The sequence below is a fragment of the Artemia franciscana genome, chromosome 18, assembly GCF_032884065.1.
Source record: "Artemia franciscana chromosome 18, ASM3288406v1, whole genome shotgun sequence".
Taxonomy (NCBI): domain Eukaryota; kingdom Metazoa; phylum Arthropoda; class Branchiopoda; order Anostraca; family Artemiidae; genus Artemia; species Artemia franciscana.
This window is the reverse complement of record NC_088880.1, coordinates 1,930,097-1,955,450: the sequence shown is the minus strand read 5'-3', so window position 1 is coordinate 1,955,450 and position 25,354 is coordinate 1,930,097. Positions and strand designations below refer to the sequence as shown.

Here is a 25,354-nt window from a genome sequence, read left to right as displayed (position 1 = left end):
CTAAAAATCCTCACAATTTTGAACCAACCAAAAAAGAAAAAATCGTAGAAAACCATGGTATAGACCTAATGATAATGAAGAGGAAGAAATGTTTTTGTTTTGAAGTCCTTAGCCCTTTTAGAAAAAAACTTTACATAGTTGGAAAATATAGTTTTCGTTTTGTACATTTAATATTACCATTAAGTGTTTATGTCTATAGGATCTAACAAAATCGTTCCTCCAAGGGGTTATAAGCGTCACAAAAGCTTTATTTGGCATAAATACCGTCCTTTTATGTATTTCTATTATTTATTTTAAAAAAATTGCATGAAAGCCCTCGGCTGTGATAATTAAAAGTTCGACATACGCCATTTTTTTAACTTTTCAGGAGAGCCGAAAATCAGAAAAAACGTTTGTCCATGGCGTATGTCTCTTTTTTTTATCTTTGTAACGGTGCGAGATGGGACAATTCTAACTCTAACATACGATTCCTCGTGCTAGGTCTACCCACGACCCATACAGAAGTCATTTTCGACCAGAATGGCACGTGTGGATCGACCAAGTGGTATATGTCGCCCTTTCAATTATCACAGCAGTCGGCTATGAGGCAGATTAAAAGTGGCGTATATCTCTTTTATATCCATAACGGTACAAGATACGATAATCCTGACTACACTTTTCAATTCCCCGTTCTAAGTTTACCAGTGGCACATACAAAACTCATTTTCAACTAAAATGGCATATGTAACCCTTTTAATTATCACTGATTTATGTTATTTTCATTAACGGATCTATATTAATTAATTAATTTGTATAGAAAATTAGTTATATGCTACCTCATCAGGCACATATCGTTCTTCAATCACAATTTTATCTGGAACGCCAAGAACTTTGTCGATGGTGGAAGTCGTGAACCTTGTTTTCTTGGGCATAGCTGAACGCACCACATCTGGTGCAAAAGGATGTTGAGATCGGAGTACACGTTCCATGTCTAGGTCGTCACGGGAACGTCCATCAATCGAATCAAACTAAAATTAAAATAAAAATTATATAACTCACATTTCACACAAACTCATGTCTTCACGTCGAAATGCAAACTCACGTCTGCAGTACGAAGTCAAACAAATTATGGAGTGGAAAATTGATCATAGATTGTTTTTTTTAACAATTCTATTTGATTGCTTATTCAGATTTGGAGTAATTTTATAAAAATGCTAAGTCATTTTTGACACTTCATGAACACAAAGAAATGCCACAATGCCACAAAGAAAGAAAACGATCAACAATGGGGTTGTTGCCACTACATGCCACAAACACAACACCACACAACGATCACAATGACACAAAGAAAGAAAACGATCAATAATGGGGTTTTTAAAGGCCAAATGAAAATACTAAAGAAAACACGGAAAGCGAATATTTCGAGAAAACAATCGCCTCTCTTCTTCAGTGCGAACAAACTAATAAGATCAAGGAAAGAAAAAAAAACAAAAAAAAAACAAGTGCGGAAAATACCAGAAAACCAATGAAAAAAAACCACCTAAAAATTAAATAAAATTCAATAAAAGACCAAAATTAAAAGAATTAAAATCAAATACCTAGCATAAAATAAAGTGAGTTATTCGCCAATCTCCGCGATTTGCATAAAATCCAAACAAAATTGAACTGGCAACGTGTCAAAATTGACACTTCAATTTAACAAAAAAAAGCCGAAGTGGGTGAAATTCCTAATCAATTACCTGACAATTGGTGAATAGTTATTGTCTCAAAAGCAGAAACTCCGCAAAGATGTCGCCATCTACAACCATGAATCCTGTCGTTATTTCCCATAATTTATGAAGTCGTTAGATGGAAAATTTGCAGATTAGTTTTCTCAGTTTTTTAAGGATAATCATATATCCTTATATACATGAATTCCATACTTCTCTCTACTTTTTCCATATTTCTTTCTACATTTCTATATTTCTTTTTCCATTTTCAATATTTCTTTCTACTTTTTCTTCACAGCTTCCTCATTTTTATTTACGTCACTAAGGCTAGGAATAAGTGGAGATGAAAAGGTGAGGTTGCGAAACGAAAAAAAGAATTTTTTGAGGATAATCATAAATTTGCAATTTTTAGTTTAAATGGAGACAAAATACTTAACTATCGCGAAAACACAGATAAACAGAGAATTTTCCTGTAGAAATGTTGTGACTCAAGATTCTTTGCTTTTTTTTACTGGCTCAAGATTTCATACACAGGAGCCAATCAGGTTCTAGACAATATCCGTTCGTTATGTAAAAAAAATCACTAAATTTGTGTTCTCAGCTAAATATACCTTAAAACTAATCAGGCATTAAAGAAGTGGGTTTATTTGTCCCTCCGTAAATGAGGGATAGTTTTACAGGCTTACAAAAATTCATCAAAAAAATAAACCAATGGAATTAGAACACAGTGTTTAGAGTCGTAAAGTACCCCCTCCTTTTCTTTTAGTAAAAGCTTGGTTACCAAAAATTATAAAAACAATTTTTAATCGAAGTAGCGCATCAAATGAGGAAAAAAAAAATCGAAATCATCTAGAATATTTTCCTTTTTTGGAAGTCATTCATTATATAGACAGCAACACGAAATGAGAACATTAAAAAAAAACATAAAACAAACACACAGGCCTACAGTTGGTCCAGGAACGACAGGATCAACAGGACATATAAAATCGTAGCTACACAAATTCAGGAGGAGGGGTTAAAAAGAATTTTTCGAAAGAGCTGTCTGAAGACACCTTCTCCCATATCTAGCAAATTAGTAGAAGATACTCGATCCTGCTATGCGTCAGTTGATTATTTATATGTTATTCTTTTGTATATGTTATTTTTTATGGTAGGCTATATTATTTATAATAATATAGTGTTTTCTATGCGTGCATTCTTTCTTCTTTTTTTTTTCCTTACTCTATTTTGAACCCTTGCTTCTTCTTTTGGGTAATAAAGAAACGGACGTATTAATTATGGCGAAAAAGACATTAACAAGAGACTATCCAGGGGGAGGGGTTAGGGAACTTGAAAAAATTAAACTACAACTGAAATTTCCATTCTTTTTAAGCACCAGATCATCAAAAGTAAAAACTTCCAAACATTCCCCTAAACGGATAGTTCTATAGATAGAAAGATAGATGTCTTTATAATAGATAATAATAGAATAATAGATAATAGAAAGATAAGCTGCTTTAGGCCAAGGCAAAAAAAAACTCAAACACAAATAATAGCACAAATAACACACAATATTGGCACATAGTACTAGCATACATAACAAAACATGGTATATGATAATCACAATGAAAAAGCATAACAATTGCAAAACCAAGAAGAAACACAATAAGGCACATAATACCATAAAACTAATATGATTACACAGAATGCCGCAAAAATGGTCGATAGATTATAAATGCTCTAAAGCTAAATAAGCCATGGCTACAAAAAGGAAAAATAAATTTCTTCAAGCACATCTTATAAAATAAATTTCAAGCGCACCATATAAACTGGTTTGCAAAATGATTATATCATTGGATTTGTCGTAATTTTAAAGCATCCTTTTCTTGTCCTGCCTATCGTCTACCCTCCAAAAATCTCTATCTGTGTTGCATGGTTACAGGGACGTATCTCCCAACATTCTTAATATCCACTTAACAATTACTTTCTAATATTTCCACCATCTAATCCTTCCCATTTACCCCAATCCCAAAATTTTTCTTCCTTCAAATCCTTCAACTCCTCACCATTCCACATAAAGTGTTCTACATACACTATATCAATATCAAAATACACTAGGTGTCTCCAGCAAAATGTTAAAAGTCTTAATACTATGCAACACACCGCGATAATTTGCTTTTGTTCATCTGCCTTGAAAAAAAGATGATGATGACTTTAAGGGAGAGCCCAAAATTTCTTCAAGTGGGTAGGGGGCATCTTTTGAATTTCAATTGACAGAACATGTAATGCTGCGTATATAAAATCTAATTTGAAAAAAATAAGTATGCTTCGTCAGTAAAAAAAAATCGTTTGGGAATTAATGAAGTATTTGGATCAATCGATGAATTTACACCGATAAACAATGGACAAGTGCTTCACAAGCTAAGATATACAAATATATGCATGTGGATATCAGTTATATCAAAACACCGTTCAAAATAAAAATTCCCCTTATTTCTTTAGACCCTGAGGGGGCCCGAATCTTTTTCAACAGGGCAAAATCAGTATTCTAATCGGTATCCTCTTTGCAACGTTACATGTTATATTACAGAAAATTAAGAAGCAACAAAATCAATAACCCACCGTATTTCCAGCAGCCAATTGTATATATAAATGGTTTTTCGAGGGAGAGGGAAGATAAAGAAAAGCTAAAGAGAGATGGGCAGAACGTTTTGAGAATGTGCTAGACCGAGATAGAGTTGCAGGAAAAGATATAGAGGAAAATGAAAAATTTTATGATACCTTGGATGGGAAGGAAGACATGTTTAGTGAGGAAGAATTGGCAACAGTACTAAAAGGGTTAAAAATAATAAGGCTCCAGGTGCTGACGGTGTGGTAAACGAGTTTCTTAAATATGGTGGCTCTGAGATTGAAAATAAGTTATTAAACATTATTAATATTATTTTTGAAAAAGGGTAAGTACCTAACGATTTTAGGAAAACCTTAACTAAACCACTGTATAAGAAAGGTGATAAGAGTGAGTGTGGTAATTATCAGGCATTAGCTTGGTCTTTGTAGGTAGCAAATTATTTGGTAGTATGAAACTTTTTAGACTGGTAAATGCTGTAAACAAAGTTTTAAGGGAAAAACAGTAAGGTTTTAGAAAATATAGAGGGCGTGTCGACCAAATTTTTACTCTTAGGTTAATAATTGAGAAGTACCTGAGTTGTCAAACACCATTGGTACTCAATTTCATAGATTATGAGCAAGCGTTCGATTCTGTTGATAGAAGAGTTCCAGCAAAGGTCTTATCCTTGTATGGTATACCAGAAAAATACATTAAAATGATTAGAACTATGTAGGAGAATAACACTGCTGCCGTTAAAGTAGGAATTGAGGTTAGTAGCTGATTTGTATTAAATCAGAATTTAAGCAAAAATGTGTTCTGTCCCCCTTTACAAGGATCATTTCGATGGACTTTGCCTTAAGGAGCACAAGAAAGGCAACGGGAGGCCACGGAATCTAATGAGGAAGAAAAATGTCCCTGGATATAGATTATGCTGATGATTTAAACATCCTAGATAAAAGTGTGAGCAAAATGAATGAACTTTTAGAGGTTTTGCGAGTTCATGGTGCTAGAATAGCTTTGAAAATTAATGATAAGAAGACTAAGTCACTAAGGATAGGAATAGGTAAAGATGAAAAGGTGACGCTGGGTAAAGAAAAATTGATCAGGTGGGCAGCTTCACTTACTTTGGTAATTACTTTTTGGTAGTTACTTTTTCTGGTAGTTACTTTGGTAGTACTTTCGTACTTACTTTGGTAGACAGTGGCAGCAGTGAAGATGTCAAAAGTGCAATAGCGAGGGATCAGGGTGTTTTTTCACGGTTAAAAAAGGCTTGGAAGAATAAAAAGATAAGTTTGTTAACACCAACATTAGAATATTGGAAGCTAAAGTGATGACAGTGGTCAAATATGGCTCTGAAGCATGGACACTCTGAAAAGCGGATGAAGATTTGCTAGATGTTTTCCAGAGAAATTGCCTTAGGATTGTTCTGGGTGCCCGACTGACTGACCGTATTTGAATAGACTGTACGAAAAATGTGGTTCAATCCCGCTTTCTAGGACTATTATGAAAGAAAGGTTGAGATGGCTAGGGCACATTCTGCGGATGAAGGATGACATATTGCCGAAGATTGTCCTTTTCGGTCAACAGTCCGGGCTAAACGAAAAGCAGGTCGTCTTCGTCTGGGGTTGGAAGATGTCATAAAGAAAGATTTAAAGGAAATGGGAACTTCCTCGGAGGGTGTAAAGAGGGAGGCTCTGAATAGATTGGGATGGAGGAGCGTGTGTAGCTCTGTTGGCCTCAGGCGGCTTGGTGCTGCGGTGACTTGTTAGCAGTAATAGTAGTATACCTATATCTCAAAGGTAATTAGGATTCTAATTGTGTGTTGGATTCCTAAGGGGTTTGTGGCCCCTCCATTTCATGTAAAATTCTCTACATTAAAAAATGAATTAAATAAACCGGATCACGGTAAAACATTTTTTCAAAGGATATAAAAATTTTCATGGACTTCCTACCCTTGTCCCCAAGGTGCAACTATGTATTACATACAATTTGGAACCTAATATTGCCTCAGCCCCCAACAGGCTTGAGTCTCCAAAAGGAAACCAGTTAATGTAAATTCAATTTAAAAACATTATGAGACATTAATTTAAAAAGCCTTTTTTAAAGAAACCGGCGAATTCATTACCTCTTTGTGTCTTGATTAAAATGTATCTTAAAAATAAAATTTCATTTCCCTCGCTTTTAAAACATCCTCAGAGGCTTTTTCCCTAGCCTTTGCACTGACTTTATTGACAATACTCTTTAAAATCAACAGGGATAAGGGCAAAAGTATTTTCTTTTCCTTTTAGCTATCCCGTGAGGATTCCATCTTGACAAGATCCCTTGGCTATAAGGTTAAATTGAACGGGAAATTACTTTCACGGGGAGAAACCAGTTAATTCTCATTTGAAGTACCAAGGACAGTGAAAATTAAATCTGAGTGACTGAATTGGTTAAGTGGGACTAAACTTTCTACCCAATTTAATATTGTGTTTCTTTCTAATAACACTCCTAATGGTATAAGGCAAAGCAAGGAACCTTATCCTTGAAACAAATAGTCCTATTGAAAACAAGTTGCTTGATTTGTAGATATTATGTTATTTTTTGTTTGTCCTTCCTACTTTTTTAAATCACATGGTGAGATTTCTGTAGCCCTTACAACTAGAACGTCCATATGATGTGGGTAGAATAATGACTTAAGTGGGAAGTTGAAATATGTAGTTATGCAGTTTTGTGAGTAGGACGCAACAAACTTAAAAAAAAATGTTGGTAAAACTCAGCTCGGCTACCCAGCCTAATAGTAACCGAAACTCTAGGGATTTTGACAACAGTTAGTGCATAAACACAATTAACTTTTTTGTTCATTCCAAATACGTAAACCCATTAGTTTAATATTACCCATCAATAGCTAAGAGCCAGAGAAATTTTAACTGGTTTATCAAAAAAGGGGGAAACACCCCCAAAAGTCAAGCTACAGAGCTTAAAACCTATAAAGTAGAGTTCTCTGATATGTTCAAACTCATGGTGTCATTTGTATTCAGATCGCTTGACCTTTTGGGTGTGTTCCCCCCTCCATATTTGAAAAATCAGGCAAATTTTGTCAGGCTCTTACTTTTTGATAGGTAACATTAAATTTAATGAATTTTATAGATTTTGGATCCGCAAAAAAATCAAATTCTTTTGGTGCATCCAGTGTTATTAAACTTCTGTTTTTTTTAATAGTTTCGGTTATTATTGGTCTGAGTCGCTCCTTACTTACAGTTTGTTACCAGGATCTGTCTGCTGCTGGATTGCAATGTTTTTTGTTTTTTGTTTCTTTTTACCGTTTTACCTTTTTACGCATTTGTGCCTTGTTGTGCCTTGTGCCAAAAATTTCAAATAGATCTACAAACATTTGAAAAGGAGAAAAGATCGAAGCAATTACAAAAAAAGTTAAATGTTTTAGCTTAAACGATTGGAACGTTGGAATTCTTGCAGCAACGCCAAGATGAAGAATGTAAAAACTTAAAGGATATTTGCAGAAAATGAAGAAAAGTAAAATTTTGAAAGAAGTTGGGAGTTCAAGACAACCCTAGAAAATAAGCAGAAGGCAAAAGAACCTGTTGCCAGACGACACTTAATTGATGATCATGATTACAAAAATTTTAACTTCAGGGGGGAAGACTTGACGACCAAATTAATCACAAGACGCTGCTCAGGGCAGCATAGAATTATCTACTGTCACTATACTGATCAACTTCAACTTATCTAATAACATTATCTGATATGTTGGTTTGTTTTTTCTTGAGATCAGGTTTTTACCTTAATATCGATATTTTTTTTTCAAAGAGGGGGGGGGGATAATATTATATCATAAGAAAAAATCTTTACTTAAAAAAATGGATCTCACAATTACAAGAATGATAAAGCCTTTTCTGATTAAAAATTTTGAAAAACCATGTTCTTGTTCTTCCACGTATATGATTATATATAATATGATTATACGTATATAACAGTACATAATTTCCAATGTATGTTTGTGTTTATGCTGAATAAATAGCTGAAACTATTTAAGCTAAAAACGTGAAATTTTCCTAAAGAACCTTGGAACCATGGTATCCGCCGCAACCTGTAAAAAACAGAAAAAGATATGCCAGAAACTCGAGTTTGATCGATGTTATGACGTTTAGGGACAAAATTGGAATTTTCTTCAAGATTTGGCCTCTCTAGATTAAGCCCAACCATCCGAAAATGATAGGTCACTAATAAAAGGTTATTAATTTCTCTGGGTGTGAGGAACTATTTACTGTATGCACTTTGCCAAGGGCAAGCTTCTTCAGCGCTTACCATACGTTCTACAGTTTTCCTGTATTGAATAAAGTTATTGGGAAAACAATTTCTGTTTGTGCATTTTGCGGAAGATGTTCTAAGAAACTACAGATGAAGTTGAAAGACCAGAAGTTTTAAAGTTTTTGAGTTTCAAGATAGTGAGAGAGAATTCATATTTTGTTTCTCTAGAACACAATTCCCAAGCATGCTTAGCAAGCATTCAATTTCTACGAATAAGAATTTTGAGCAATCATAATTTACTTCATTTATTATAAGCAGCCCTGATTGATCCAAAATGATAATGCCGTTGACAGAGCTTTCTTTTGAACTTAGATAGCAAAAAAAAACTTTAACTTGGCTTAATTTCAACTTCAGTAGGGTTTTTATCAAATCAAAAAATATATTACCCCTAATAACCATACTCAATCCATATCTTTTTCAATTACTTGTTTCTTCTAAATTCTTTTATAAAACATTTATTAATATAACAACAAAAGCGAGAATAATGAGGACTTTTTTCCCAAGACAGTGAATCAACAAAACCTATTTGAATATTTCGGCCCTATATCTAAGGGCCGTCTTCAGCAAAGAAGTGTTTTATTTTTTTTAGAAAAATTACACTACCTACTAAGCTTAAGTGTTTTTTTTCTTTTTCTGAATAATAAAGGGTGGCCAAGATGATTTGGGCCTGTTGTGAATGTAGAAGGAAAAATGCTAATAAGAAATTAAATTATTAATTTTTTTCAACTTTAAAATAGTAAATAACGAATTTATGAACAATAGCATTCAGAAAATTTAATAGTTCACAAAGGGTGTCACCGTGAGTCGTATCGCAATCGTGTTGTGAATGGTTGTATTAAGAATAGATTTCTCAACAAAGTCTTTAATGGTCAAGGAACAACCCCAAGGAATGCTTAGAAGCCCCTCTCCACAAAACAACAAATTGCACTTGGTGTGCATGTTTAGGCGTGCTAATTTGTTTATCAGAATTCATATTAATGTTTCCGACACCTCATATGGACTATTATGTGAGAATAATTAGGTGGAAATTATTAAATGAAAACACCTCCTGTGAATAAACATTACAATATACCAGTAATTTATTATTGTGTATGTATTTGTAGTTCTGTGGTGACAACAGACCTATTTTTACCCCGGTTATTCTGTACCTCTTTTGGTAGAAAAATCAAAGAAAATTTTGCAAAAATTATAGAACTAAGATTAACATCAAAATTAATGTTTATCAGACAGTACCAGGCGTTAAATTTCATTCAAATATATTAAATATTTTTCTTAAATTTAGATTTAAAAAATCTTTCTATCAAGCTAAAGAAACGTTCTTTTTTCTCCTGACCTCGACTGACATAGCACCTACTTTACCTAGCACGAGATTCCATTATAGACTGATTTGAATTATCTTTTTACCTTGAATCATTTCCCTGAATTTATATCATGTTGGAACCATTTATTTATTCATTCTATTTAGATTTTATTGTTACTTTCGTTTTCAATAATTTCGTCTTCGTTCCTGAATTTTTATCCGATTATTCTTTCGTCATTTCTATTCTGTCCTTCTGCATTCCTTACTAGAATCCCTTCTGTATTCCTTACTGGGCCTCCCCAAGGCCACGAACGCCCTGGAGATATGTAGGGTACCTCCATAGAAGGCACGGACCAAGGGGGGACCTTGTCCCTGGGATTTCATAATAGAAACTGAGGCCCCCTCGACCGGGGCCATAAATACAGGTGAAAGAGGAAGAAGGACCATCAAATGTACACTCAACAGGGCCCACCGGCGTGTCCAAACGTCCCAGAAGTAAAAAACCTTCTCCAAGTAATTGGTTAAATTGCATGATGGCGCAGAAAACCATCGTGAGAGGATCCTTTATAGGAGGACAACTGCGGCAGGGCTTAAGACGGCCTCAGCAATGAGCTGCATCAACCCTTTCGGGGAACCTGCTGGCACCCCTCGAGGAAATTATTGCCTAGTAAATGACACAGCACTCGCACGGGACTCTGATTAATGGATAATTCTTCTGAGCTTGATCTGTTTTGACGGGTGTTTTTAGGCTGTAAAAGCCCTTCCTAGCTACTTTATCTACAATGGACTGCCTCTTCGTAGTAGCATAATATTTGTAGGCCTGAATGTATAATGAATCGGAGGTAATAGGCATGGGACTGTCTGTGCAGGATTTCCTCTCTTGTTGATCGAAGAGCATTGCCAAGTACCAAAAACCATGTTGCGACCAAGATGGGCCCAAGATTGCATAAAGCCTCCATTCATACTGAAGGTCCCAAGGACTTCTTGCTGTTCGGTTCAAAGCCGGCTTAAGCGCTTTGGTGTAGACTTAAGAAGATATGTTAATCCCTGTGCTACATTGGTCCTGTGGCCAAAGTAATTTCAATGATTCAAAGAACATGAAAATTGGAACTTGGAATGTTATGACGTTAAGAAACGACTATTGTATCGACATTTTGACTGACGAATTCAGACGGCTTGAACTGGACTTATTAGGAATTTCAGAAACTCATATCCCAAAGGTAGGAAGCATGACATTAGGTGATATGGAATTTGTTTACTCAGGCAGGAAGGATGGGGTACATAGACAGGCAGTAGGGCTCATGATGAACAAGGAATCTGCTAAGTCTTGTTTAGGCTGGGAAGGTATTAATAATAGAATTCTAATTGCTCATTTTACGACTAAAAAGTTCAGGCTATCATTTATTGTAATATATGCCCATGTTGAACCGACTGAAGGAGATACTAGAGACTCAGGCGAATTTTACTTACAGTTACAGGAGCAAATAGACAGGGTCCCAGGTAGAAATATGTTGTTTATACTACGAGATTTCAACCCCCAGGTCGGTAGAAACACGGATAGATGGTATCCTAGCGCAGGTAAATTTTGTGTTGAAAATAAAAACAGTAATAGCTACAGACTCTTGCAATTTTGTAGGTAAAATTTATAAAATTTCTTATTGCAATTTTGTAGGTAAAATTTTTGTAGGTGTAAAATTTCCCCTCAAAAATTCACCCCACGAAAAACTCCCTATGGAAAGCCACCCTAAGCCTCCCCCCCCCCGAAAAATGTCTGTATTTTTCCCAATAACATTTACTATATGTAAATGATAAGCAAATTTTATAACTTCCTGACCTCTCCCCAGGAACTTGGGGAAGAGGGGTCATATTACCCCTAAGTGGGAGGGAGCTAGTTGCCCTCCAGTATTTTTGGTCACTTAAAAAAGGAAGCATGAAATTAGGTGATTTAGAGTTTGTTTACTTTGGCAGGAAGGATGGGGTACATAGACTGGGAGTAGGACTCATGATGAATAAACAAGCTGCTTAGACTGGGAAGGTATTAATAGTAGAATACTAATAGCTCATTTTATGACTAAAAAGTTCGGGCCGTCAGTTATAGTAGTACTTGCCCCTGTTGAACCGACTGCCGGATATACTAGTGACTCAGATGAATTTTACTTACAGTTACAAGAGCAAATAAACATGGTCACAGGTAGAAATATGGCGTTTTTACTAGGCGATTTTAACGCCCCTTCGGTAGAAACAGGGATAGATGGTATCCTAGCTGAGGTAAATTTGGTGTAGGAAAAGAAAACAGTAATGGTTACAAATTTTTGCCATTTTATCGGCATAACCAATACCGTGTTTGGTCATAAAACGGCCTATAAGTTGACATGGTATACACGTGATGGTAAGACAGCAAACCTTGTTGATTGTATAATAGTAAACCGAAGACTCGCAGGAACAATAAAAGATACTAGTGTATGTAGGAGTGCTGTTATGGATGTTAAAAGTAAAGATCACACTCTAGTAGTGTCTAGGGTTTATTTAAAGCTGAAATTCCGGAAAAATAACTATCTCCCGGGAAGTTATGATGTTAGTAGACTCCAGGATGAAAGATTGTCAGGAATGTGTCCAGGAAGAGTTGCATACTAAACTTGAGAGTTTGAAATTTGACAATTTGGAAGATGGTTGGAATAATTTTAGAAAAACAATTTGCGAAAGTTGCTGATGTTGTCTTGGCGAAGAAAGTTAAGACTGCAGCTAGGAATATTGGTGAAAAAGCTTAGAGAAGAGAAGGGGGTTTGTACAAGAATTATCTGAGTGATAGATCATATGAAAACCAAAGGAATGTAAAGGGAGTGGAAAAAGCATTAAAATATGAACTAAGGAGGTGTGAAGTGGAGGCCATGGATAAATTGCCGAGGAGCCGGAAGATGCAGCTAAAATTAAAAAAAAAAAGTATTTGATGCCTTGGATGTGAAGGAAGATTTGTTTGGTGATAAACAATTAATGACAGAACTAAAAGGATTAAATAACAATAAGGCTCCAGGTGCTGATAGTGTGGTAAATGAGCTTCTCAAATATGGTGGCTCTGAGGATAGAAATAAGCTACTGACGATTATGGACTCAATTTTTGAAAAAAAGGAAGTACCGAGCGACTTTAGGAAAACCTTAATTAAATCACTGCATAAGAAAGGTGATACGAGTGAGTTTTTTAGTTATCGAGGCATTACTCTGGACTGTGTAGGTAGCAAATTATTTGGTAATATGATACTTCTTTGACAGAGAGATGTTGTAGACAAAGTTTTAAGAGAAGAACAGTGTGGTTTTAGAAAAGGTAAAGGATGTGTCGATTAAATGTTTCCTCTTAAGTTGATAATTGACAAGCGCCTTAGTAGTCAAACACCTTTGGTCCTCAGTTTTATAGATTATGAGCAAGTCTTTGATTCTGTTGGTAGAAGAGCTTTAGCAAAGGTCTTATCCTTGTATGGTATACGAGACTAATACATTTAAGTGATTAGTGCAATGTACGAGAATAACACTGCAGCGGTTAGTGTAGGAAATGAGGGTAGCAGCTGGTTCTATGTTAAGTCAAGTGTTAAGCAGGGTTGTGTTCTATCCCCCTTTATATGGATCATTTTGATGGATTTTGTCTTAAGGAGCACAGGAAAGGCAATGGAAGACCACAGAATCAAATGGGAAGGGAAAACTCTTGGATTTAGATTATGCTGATGATTTAAGCATCCTATATGAAAATTTGAGCAAAATGATTGAGCTTTTATGGGTTTTGCGAGTTCATGGTGCTAGAATAGGTTTGGAAATTAATGTCGAGGAGACGTCATAAAGGCTAGGAAAAAGTGAAGATGAAAAGGTGACGTTGGGTAACGACGAGATGGATCAGGTAGGCAGCTTCACTTACCTTGGTAGTATTATTAGTAAAGACAGTGGGAGCTGTGAAGATTTTAAAAGTAGACTAGCCAGGGCTCAGGGTGTTTTTTTTCACAGTTAAAAAAAGGGTTTAGAAGAATAGGAAGATAAGTCTCCAAACTAAAATTAGAATATTGGAAGGTACAGTGATGACAAATGTGGCTCTGAAGCATCGGCGCTCCGAAACGTGGATGAAGATTTACTACATGACATTAGTACTACATGACATTTCTCTGGGAAACATAGTTTCCCAGAGAAATTGCCTTAGAATTTTTTTGGGTACCCGGCTTACTCACCTTATTTGAAACAGTAGACTGTACGAAAAATCTGGTTCAATCCTGCTTTCTAGGGCTATAATGAAAGAAATATTGAGATGCCTAGGGCACGTTCTGCGAACGAAACATGACAGATTGCCGAAGATTCGGCTAGCCGTCTAGGGCTAAACGGGAAGCAGATCGTCCTCGTCTGGGGTGGGATGATGTCATAAAGACATATTCAAAGAAAATAGGAACTTCCTGGGAGGGTGTAAAGAGGGGGGCTTTGAATAGATTGGAACGTTTGTAACTGTGCTGGCCTCAGGCGGTGAGTTGTTAGTATTAGTGTCAGTAGGCTACCTCTGGGAACTAAATCCCTTTGAATTAAAGGTTTGCATACCAGGAAGGAAAGGATACACGAAAAACTTTCATTTTGCCTGAAATGTGTTTTATTTTTTTCTGAAGTGAAAATTTTGAACCTTTTGATTCCCCCCCTCATTGGGCGTCCATGTGAATACCATGTTGGGTAAATTGATATTACGATCGTCTATTATTAAACGCCACTAATTTTTCTATTTTGTTCTATTCCTCCACCTGATTGGATTTCAATCTTCATGTATTTTGTAGGGTAGCCGAAGGATGGGTTTAAAGAGCCCAGTAGCGAAACCTCAACCCCCTGGTGCACCTGTAACACTTCAAGGGTGGTTATTAAAGCAAGGATCAGACGGACTCATGCTGTGGAAGAGAAGGTGGTTTGTTCTATCCGAATATTGCCTCTATTATTACAAAGGTATGCTATTTCACTTCAATCTATTGAATACTAACCACACAAAAACAAAGTGTTAAGCATTATGTTCCCTAAAAGAAGGGTTGTATCCAAGATTATGTTCTAGGATGGCTGTAATTGACGCGGGGGGAGGCAACTATGAAATTTATCTTGTCTTTAAACCATAGTTGCATGTGTTTTAACATAGGATTTAGTTTTTTTTTTTTTGTGGGGGGGGGAGGTTCCTAAGCTTTTTCCTAGCTTAGCTGGATTTCATTCCCAATTTTTTACTGGCATTTCTCCAAATTTCAATAAAAGAAAATTAATTATCCTAAATTCCCTTGAAAGTCAACAATTTGCGTTTCGAGCTAATGTCTGTTAACTCAGGAACATCATTTGGGGATGTCAGAAAACTTGATTTTGTTTTGGGGGAATTTGAGGGACCTCCCCCAAAAAAATTTAAGGGGGAAAGTGATAGCACTGACACAAGTATGTTTTGAAAAAACACAAGTTTTTGAAGATCTTGCGAAAAATTGGCCGCCGAGAAGGCGAATTTGAGCAATTGGTCCAAGATAGAGGGGCCGGGCTCTATTTCTAAGATTGGTAAAACATTTGTACTTTCCTTTTAATTTTAACTACTTTTAAAAAAGTTGCTCTCCTTGCAAACATTAGATGCTTCTTTTGCCTACATCCCATCTTCAATAATAATTATCATATTTAATTAAGATTAAAGTTATGTTTTTTAATGATAAAATCTTGAATAAGTAAAACTCCATTTTAAGCTTTTGTTTGGACCGCAGAATTTTTAGAAATTATTTGATTTTGAGAATATATACCAAATCCGGTGGCTGACTGTACAAAATTGTCCTGTGAAAGACAACACAACTATTTCTCAAGATTTTTTCGTAGTCATGCAAAAATAACCAGGTTTAGTCACACTTCAAAAGCTAAATATTGCATCAGCGCACATTCATCGTGTTTAATTAAGGTTAAAGGAAAATTTTCGGCCAAAATTTGGATTAATAAAAAGCCTTTGTAAGATTCTGTTGATGTTTTCAACAGAAAAAAGCCTTTGTAATATATATATATAATATATATAATATAATATATATATATATATTATAAATATATATAGTTATAATATATAGCTATATAAAATATTACATTTTGTCAGGTTTTGGTATATTTCATTATGATTAACTTAACTTCAATTCTTGAATGTAGTCGGGATAAATCATAAGTACTCAAAAATGCATTAAACAAATTTGTGATGCATTTTTAAACGTTTTTTTGTCTCCCCTCCGAAAAAATTACCCCCTGAACTGATCCTGAATACGGCCCTGTATCTGCGACCCTCAAGACTAGCCCACCTCTGACCCCTTCGGTAGAAACAGGGATAGATGGTATCCTAGCCTAGGTAATTTTGGTGTAGGAAAAGAAAACAGTAATGGCTATAGGCTTTTGCAATTTTGTAGGTATAACAACCTAGTTATAACCAATACGGTGTTTGGTCACAAAATGGCCCATAAGTTGACATGGTATTCACGTGATGGTAAGACAGCAAACCTTATTGATTATGTTACTGTAAACAGAAGACTAGCAGGATCAATACAAGATACTAGGGTGTATAGAAGTGCTGTTATTGATGTTAAAAATAAAGATCACCATCTAGTAGTGTCTTAGGTTAATTTAAAACTGAAATTTCGGAAGGGTAACTACCTCCCGGGAGGTTATGATGCTGGTCGGCTCCAGGATGAGAATTTGACAGAAAATTTCCAGGAACAGGTGAATACTAATGCTGAGAGTTTAAAATTTGACAATGTGACAGATGGATGAAGTAATTTTAGAAAAGCAATTTGTGAAGTTGCTGATCCTAGGGAAGAAAGTCCTGCGGTGTCCTAGGGAAGAAAATTGAAACTGAAGATAGGAATATTAGTGAAAAAGCTTTATGTTTAATAGAGAGGAGAAGAAGTTTGTACAAGAATAATCTGAGTGATAGATCATATGAAAACAAAAGGAATGTAAAACAAGCGGAGAAAGAACTAAAAAATATGAACTAAGGAGGTGTGAAGTGGAGGCCCTGAATAAAATTGCCAAGGATCTGGAAGATGCAGCTAGACGGCATAATAGTAAAATATTGTACAGGCATGTTAATAAATTGAGAGGGAGTAGTCAATCCGGACTTGTTCCAGTTAAAGATAGGAACGGGGCTACAATTACTGCTAAGGAAATATTCATAAAGACATGGGCGGAACATCTTGAGAATATCCTACACCGAGATATACAGTTGCAGGAAAAGATATAGAAAAAAAAAAGTTTGTGATACCTTGGATGTGACGGAAGATTTGTTTTGCAAAAAAAGAATTAGCGACAATACTAAAAGGATTAAAAATTAACAAGGCCCCAGGTGCTGATAGTGTGATAAATGAGTTTCTTAAATATGGTGGCTCTGAGGTTAGAAATAAGTTACTGAAGACTATGAATATGATTTTTGAAAAAGGGGAAGTACCTAACAATTTTAGGACAACCTTAATTAAACCATTGCATAAGAAAGGTGATAAGAGTGAGTGTCGTAATTATCGATGCATTAGTCTGTCCCGGACAGGACTTTGCCGGGGACAGGACTTTCTTTCACGACAAAGCAGCCTAGTACATTTGGGTTAGAAGAACGTCTATTTGATAAATGGGTTTCCTCTAGATAACTAGTAGAAATTTAGGACTCACTTCTGGAAAACTCTTAATCTACATAAGTGAATAAGTTAATATCCAAAGGAATAGTTAATGTACAAATTGAGATACAGGATAGCTTTGTCACAAAGCAATATGCATTTACAGTCTCTAGAAGACACTTTCAGACTAGTGTCTAGGAGACTCTCTAGACAGTATCTAGAAGACTAGAGACGGAGGTCCGATTTCTTGAAAAAGAATAACCTATGAGTGAATGAGGTTCGATCTAAAAAAAAAATTAAAATGAATAATTAATGAAGAGAAAAGGAGCTTGGTGACCATGGAAACTGGTATAATTTGATTTAAAAATAAATAGATGTTCTATAGGAAAATCCTAGAAACTGACAACTCGGTCTTAGAGAAGCAAAAAATCATGGTTGCAACGTCACCCACAATCTCGTAAAGCCCACGCCCATGGAAAAAGAAAATTTCAAACGGGTTAAAAAAAAAAAAATAACAAACAAGTCAACCAGAACGAATTGCCATTTGAAGCTGATTTAGGAATGGTAACTGCTGTTTCGGCAGATTTTAGAAGTAAAATTTTCTTCGGGAAACATGCAAACGAAAATTTTGGAAAATATCATAACTGTATAATACAATGAAGTTCATTCCAAGCCGAATTTAAACTATTAAAAATACATAGCGTGATAAACCGAAACTATATCTGTATACAACCATCAAGCCAACATGAAGCAATCGTGATGAAGCCAAATGACTCTTTTCAATGTGAATAGGTGTATTTTAAACTACAAAAACTTTTTGGCCGTTTTTTAGATAATTTATTGACGCTCAGAACAGAACACACTCTTAGAGATAAGAAAATCCACCCTTAGACCCAAAACTCCTGTCCTGTTAGAAAAATCAATCATTGATGGCCCCGATATTTCTGCAGTAGGAGAGCAAGTGTGTATATAGTAGGAGAGCGTGGAATGTGCGTGAAAATAAGCAAAAGCAAATCCAAAACCAGGGCCCTCCAGGGGCCACCACTCACCTCTAGGTGAGCAGTGGTTTATCATATTCAGTTACCACAGCTGAAACATCCCTCGGTTTTTAAAATGAATAAATGAAATAAATATAGATTAATACAAATTAAATAAATATATCTGAATGATGTTCATTAACAGTGGAATTAAAATAAACTGAAAATTAGGAGCGTGGAATGTGCGTGAAAATAAGCAAAAGCAAATCCAAAACCAGGGCCCTCCAGGGGCCACCACTCAACTCCAGGTGAGTGGTGGTTTATCATATTCAGTTACCACAGCTAAAACATCCGTAGTCTTCGGTAGTAATCCAGTATAATCTCAATATATTTATTACAAAGCTATTTCAAGGGAAGGGGGGAGGTATCCAGTTTGAACACCCACGGAAAGATCTTTCTGAATCGTAAATAGGTGTTAAAAAAGCAGGTAAAAAAATTCTCCAATTTGCAAACTGGTCCTAATAATGCAGGTAAAGAGAACCATCAATTGAGACCGTTTGACAAAATCCACGGACAGTAAACCTCTTCTTCCTTATCCATTTGGTACCCCCTCCCTCATAACAAAAAATCTTACGGTGCCCCAACTCAAGAGCAAAAAATTTGACACCGTCCTTATTTTTTGTGTTTTTTTAAGTGCTCACTTTTCATTCGATCGTCGAAACAAAGCCACCTACAGTTCTGCTACTCACTCTGTCATTTAAGTGGTTATTGTATTTTCAAGTATTGTATTTTCGGCTTTTCAAAGTAAATAAATGAAATGAATATAAATAAATACAAATGAAATAAAAATATCTGAATAATGTTCAATAAACTGAAAATTAGGAGCGTGGAAAGTGCGTGAAAATAAGCAAAATCAAATCCAAAACCAAGGTCCTCCAGGGGGCACCACTCACCTCCAGGTGAGTGGTGGTTTATCACATTCAGATACCACAGCTGAAACATCCGTAGTCTTCGGTAGTGATCCAGTAATTTCTCAATGTATTTATTGCAAAGCTGTTTCAAGGGAGGGGGGTATCCAGTTTGAACACCCGAACACCCACGGAAAAATCTTTCTGACTCGTAAATAGGTGTTAAAAAAGTAGGTAAAAAATATTTCTCCGAACTACAAACTGGTCCTAATAATGCAGATAAATAGAATCATTAATTGAGACCGTTTGACAAAACCCACGGGCAGCAAACCTCTTCTTTCTTATCCATTTGGTGCCCCCTCCCTTATAACAAAAAATCTTACGGTGCCCCACCTTACAAGAAAAATCTTTGAAATAGCCCTGAATTTTTGTGCTTTTTATTCGATAGTTGAAGCTAAACCAGCTATAGTTCTGCTACTGACTCTGTCATTTAAGTTGTTATTGTATTTTCAAGTGTTGTGTTTTCGGGTTTTCAAAATAAATAAATGAAATAAGTATAAAGAAATACAAATGAAATAAATGTATCTGAATGATGTTCACTTATAGTGGAATTAAAATAAACTGAAGATTAGGAGCGTGGAATGTGCGTGAAAATAAGCAAAAGCAAATCCAAAACCAGGGCCCTTCAGGGGCCACCACTCACCTCCAGGTCCCATGCCTACACTCAACATAGCAACTTACATTAATCGAAAAACAAAAATCCCTTTAAACTGATAAAAGCTTGCATCCCATCTTAAGAATCTTAAAACGCGCCAAAATTTGAAGTATCAACGTACCGATTGATGTCGAGCGCCATCTTGAATTGAACTAACAGTATAATGTCGTCTTTTTTGTTTGGGTTCAGATCGGCGACGCGGTTTCGCTTCTTGTTTACTCATTTCTTCAATAATTTGTTTGGCGGTAGCAGAGGAGTAGACGGGAGAGAGCAGGGGAGATGGCTCTGATGATTCAGAATCAGTTTCAGAGAAGGACTTCTATGAACGAAAAGTGAACACATAAGCACACAGCAACAGGTGCAGTTAACATAAAGCGAAAAAAACTTAAACAAGAGGTTGCATCACAAGAGGTTGTACAGAAGAGAGGTAGTACCGAAAGAGATTGTACAAACAAGAGGTTACAAAAATTGATCGCAAAGGGATTTAACCACTCCTTTTTCTAATTTCTATAAAATAGATAGAAAATAATAGCGAAGTTGAAGATTTGCCACTAATATTCACAACTACCAAAGAAAAAACCTTTCTTTTGTTTAAAGAAGAAACCTAATATTAAAATAGGGAAAAAATGATTTCATTACAAGAACACTGAAAAAAAAATTATACGGTTTTTTAGACATTTTTCCTTCATTAAAAAACACAGTCTCCACATAATGCCCCACAGGAAGGTGCGTTAATAAAATAGCCATTGAACATTTGAATTTTCAATGTTTGTTTGCGTCATTTTTTTATCTTTAGTGATTACTCCGTCAATTGTATCTTTTTATGGGCAAAAAATTAATAATAATAATAATCAGATTTAAATAAAAAAGAAAGCTCTTGCTTCTTGTAATAATTTTGTCGAAAATGAAACTTTAACCCCCAAACTAACCTAAAAGGCCCTGACACCAACTCAGACAATGGTCCAGATTATCTTCACTAACTATAGAAAGGCAAACAAAAAAAAAGCAAGAAATCGGGGTGACCAGAAAAAATCTTATGGGGGGGGGCAAGGGTAATGAACGGATGAAATTTTTCTTAAACAAACTCCAAAAATCTGGATTTAGTGTCATTGTAAATGAAAGATTCTATAAAGTAAAGGTGAACACAAATGAACACACGAAACAAAAAAAGGATGTAGATTTCAAAAGGCGTCATTACACTCTTTTTTTAAAACGTTGATCCCCAACCCCTGGCTATCTTATTAAAGAAACTGATCCTATCGATTTGTTTTACTCACTTTACTCCATATTATTTTAGTCTCAAAATAAACAGTAGTTTCTATTTTATTTTCAAAAGTCAAATACTTTTCCAAAAATACAAAAATACTGAATATTGTGACGAAAAAATCATGTGTGTCTAGATTAAAAATTTCTTTTAATCAGCTTTTCGTTCAAAACAACCAAAAAACCCTAAACCTTTGTTTCAGTTATTCTGCTTTCCCTTAAGTTTTACAATATTTAACTTATAGCCTTTTGAATAATTAAAGAAGAAGTGCAGTTAACAAAAAAAGCTACAAAAACATAAACTAGTGCGAAAGATGGATCTAAAAAGGGCGCAGTCACCTCATTTTATTAATTTGTGTGGGATTGGCAGTGTCAGCAAAGTTGGCTTGCGGATTCTCGTACCTTTTTACTACTGTATGAACAACTCAAAAGCAAGGCCACTTGCCTTACCTTTACTACTGTATGAACAGCTCAAAGGTAAGACCGCTTGCCTTACCTTTACTACCGTACGAACAGCTCAAAGGTAAGGCCGCTTGCCTTACCTTAACTACTGTATGAACAGCTCAAAGATATGGCCGCTTGCCTTACCTTTACTACTACAAGAACAGCTCAAAGGTAAGGCCGCTTGCCTTACCTTTACTACTGTATGAACAGCTCAAATATGACATCCAGTCAATTAATTCACTTGAAAAAATTTTGTAAAGCTGATAATTCACAGATAATTGCAAGAAGTTGGGCAACAGATATGTTGATTGTTGATAATTACAAGAGGTCATCACATAGTGCCTTAGCCACCCCTGTTTTCTTATCGTTTACAAAATGATGAGGCGCTGGTAGCCTCAATTACCTTTTTAACTGTATGAAGAGGTTGGGACTCCTCTTAAACAGGTTCAGAGACGACATTCTTGAAACTGATTCTACTAAGCACATTTTGAAAGTATTTTCCTAGACTGTATTTCCACTTACAAATAAAAAGAAATGAAAATACAGAAAAAATGGGAATAATATTTCAATAAAACGTTGCAAATTTGGTGCCTTTTTTGCTGCAAGTGCACGATTAATATTTTCATATTTGAAATTCTTAAGATATAATAATAATAATAATTTATTTATCACCCACTTCACAAAACAGAGGTTAAGTGGAGTAAAATACAAAAGAAAAACAGCAAAAGTAATACAAAAGAAACAAATTTAATCACATACAGAAAAAAGACGGATAAGGCGATGAAAACATCCTAGCCTATAAAACGCTTCAATAGCTAGCTTCGCAGATAATTTTTAGAAAGCACCACTAATATCTGTCGCACAATACTTTTTAACCAGTTTTGTATTCCGGTAAGAACGAGGTAGATATAAAAGAAATATGCAGTACCGGTAATAATTTATGCGAATACGTTTTAGATCACAAGTCAACAGAAGTGGCCTAATACCAGAACAGAAGAGCACAGAATGATCACAAAAATTTGAGTAAAGCCGAGTTAGCGCTCTTCTCCTATAGTGTCCACGATTTGCAACAATCTTAGAGTAACCGAGCCTCAGCTTATCACTAATATCTTTGACAGCACGAAACTGGAGAGCATTCATAGAATCGCAAACTGTTATACCAAGCCAACGAAACGATCTAACACGAGGAATACTAAAACCACCGCAGTATGGTGATTCTGAACAATTATTACCGTTGAAAACAAGAAACTCGCACTTGTCAATATTTAGGTAGAGGCCGATATCGCTGAAAGCAGAAGAAACTGACTTCACTGAACGGGCAAGACCAGACTCAGTTTGACTAATCAGAAGAAGGTCATCCACATAAGCCAGATATGAGATATCAGATGGTCCTAGTAGGCACGTAGTCGATATTTTTGATAATACATTTTCAATACAAGCATTAAAAATATACGGCGAAAGAACTCCCCCTTGTCTTAGACCGCAACGAACAGGGATATGGCCAAAATAAGAATTATCTAATGACTTAAGGCGAAGGTGAGAATGGGAGTACCAAAAACGAAGCACGTGAATTACCGATAGATTTACCCCTCTCTGGCATAATGCTGTCCATGCTTGAGTATGACAAATACTGTCAAATGCTTTAGGCAAGTCTAGGGTTGCGAAATGAAGTACGCGACGAGTGCGATGGGCATCTTTTAATAAAGAAGTCAAAGCACGGTGAGCATGCTGACAGCCTAGCCCAGATCTAAACCCAAATTGATTATCATTATTTAGAGCAAGCTTAGTGATATAAGGTAGTAGGAGGTGTTCAAAAAGCTTGCTAAGAGTACAAGCTACCGTTATTGGCCTATAAGAACTACAAGAAACCGGATCTTTTCCTTTTTTTTAGAAGTGACGTAACGCTATTCTTTAAAAAACTATATGAAACTATATGAGTTTCTATCGCTTTTCTTTTAGGTTTTTTTTTTGGTTTATGTGCTTGGTCCAATTTAGTTTATTTTTTTTTTCTGTTGATAAAGGCTTCAGGAAGTGAAAACGAAATAGTAGGAGTTTTATTATTTTAACAAAAATCAGGTTGCTTGTTTTTCCACTGTCTTATTTGAAATATTTTACCTGTTTTTCTATTTTTTCATTTCCTTTATTTTAAGAAAATTTATTTGGCAGTCTTATTTCCATAAGTATTTGGAGAGTGTGAAGTTAGAAAATAATTTTTACTTCATACTATGCAGAATAATTTTAGCTAACACATTTTCCATGCAGATCCCCTCCTCACCCCCAATGCAGAAATAGCCCAAATTTGTTTCTAAAATTTATATTTCGTCATTATATTTTTCGTTATTGTTTTAACGAAAATCAGGTTGCTTATTTTTCCACTCCACCTGTTCTTCTATATTTTCATTTTTTTTTATTTTAAGAAGTTTTATTTGGCAGTCCTATTTCCATAAGTATTTGGAGAGCGTGAAGCTAAAAAACAATTTTTGCTTAATACTATGCAAAATAATTTTAGCTAACACATTTGCATGCAGACCCCCTCCCCAACCTCAATGCAGAAGTGTATACCCCAAATTTTTTTCTAAAGTTTACATTTTCGTTATTAAATTTTTTGTTATTATTTTAACGAAAATCAGGTTGCTTGTTTTTCCACTGTACCTGTTTTTCTATATTTTCACTTCCTTTATTTTAAGAAGTTTTATTTGGCAGTCCTATTTCCATAAGACTAGTCTGCCCATATAATTGGTTATGTTACTTCCAGCCAATTACAGCCCATCAGCTCTAAAAAGAATCGTGTGGCGTTTATACAGAGGTTACCTGAAGGCAGTATTCTTTTTTATTCAACCACAGTCAGAAAGTTTCCAATTTCACAAGACAGAATACTTATTATGGAAGGGTATGATATGGATATTCATAAGGGCTTTCAAAACATTTAGATTCGGGAAGATCTGAGAGTGAGAAGATTTAGATTCACGGTAAGATGGGGGCGACTTGTGCATTATCATGTACACCCCTCCCCCCTTTTCTTCACCATCATCAAAATTTCCGGAGTTTTCAAAAATAAAATCTTAAACTTTAGGTATGATAATTACCAGAAATTCTTAAGAGGAATTATTTTTTAAACCTTGATGTGCAAAATTTATCTCTGTTTATATGCAGGAACAATTGAAGTTTAGAGCCAGTAATAGAGGTGATGAAAAGGGGAACGAATTGGAATTTATCCAGATTGTGGCATTGAAGTGCAACAGGGTCTTATAGGTTCCTGCTGACATCTTGATTCAATCAAAAACAGATGTCTTCACAGTATTTTTAAAACCACCCGCCAGTATTTTAACCCACCAATATATCTAACAGAATGGGAAAAAATAAAATCTACGTGGCAGCAATGAGTCAAAATAGGAGCTTCCTATGATTTGTAGCGCCATCTTCATCTATTTAAACTATATGATTCAACAATAAAATCTTTTTTTATAATCAGGAGTTTTCCAAATTCTAGTAGTTTATCATAAAAAGCATATAAAATAATCACGACCTTGATTAACAGTTTATCTAACACCCCTCATTCAACAATC

General features: G+C 35.4%; 2 protein-coding genes across 2 annotated transcripts in view; both read right to left on the bottom strand.

Annotated features, from left to right (window-relative positions):
- The window catches only part of LOC136038979 (uncharacterized), a 154,615-nt gene that overhangs the window by 92,872 nt on the left and 36,389 nt on the right, over positions 1-25,354 (bottom strand). Inside the window, exons 7-8 of the mRNA XM_065722497.1 lie at positions 20,203-20,400; positions 816-1,007 (exon numbers count right to left, since the gene is read on the bottom strand). Coding sequence (XP_065578569.1) covers positions 816-1,007; positions 20,203-20,400 — 390 coding nt within the window. The remainder of the gene's footprint in view (positions 1-815; positions 1,008-20,202; positions 20,401-25,354) is intronic.
- Positions 1-25,354, bottom strand: part of LOC136038490 (GRB10-interacting GYF protein 2-like) — a 147,646-nt gene that overhangs the window by 110,831 nt on the left and 11,461 nt on the right. The window lies entirely within an intron of this gene.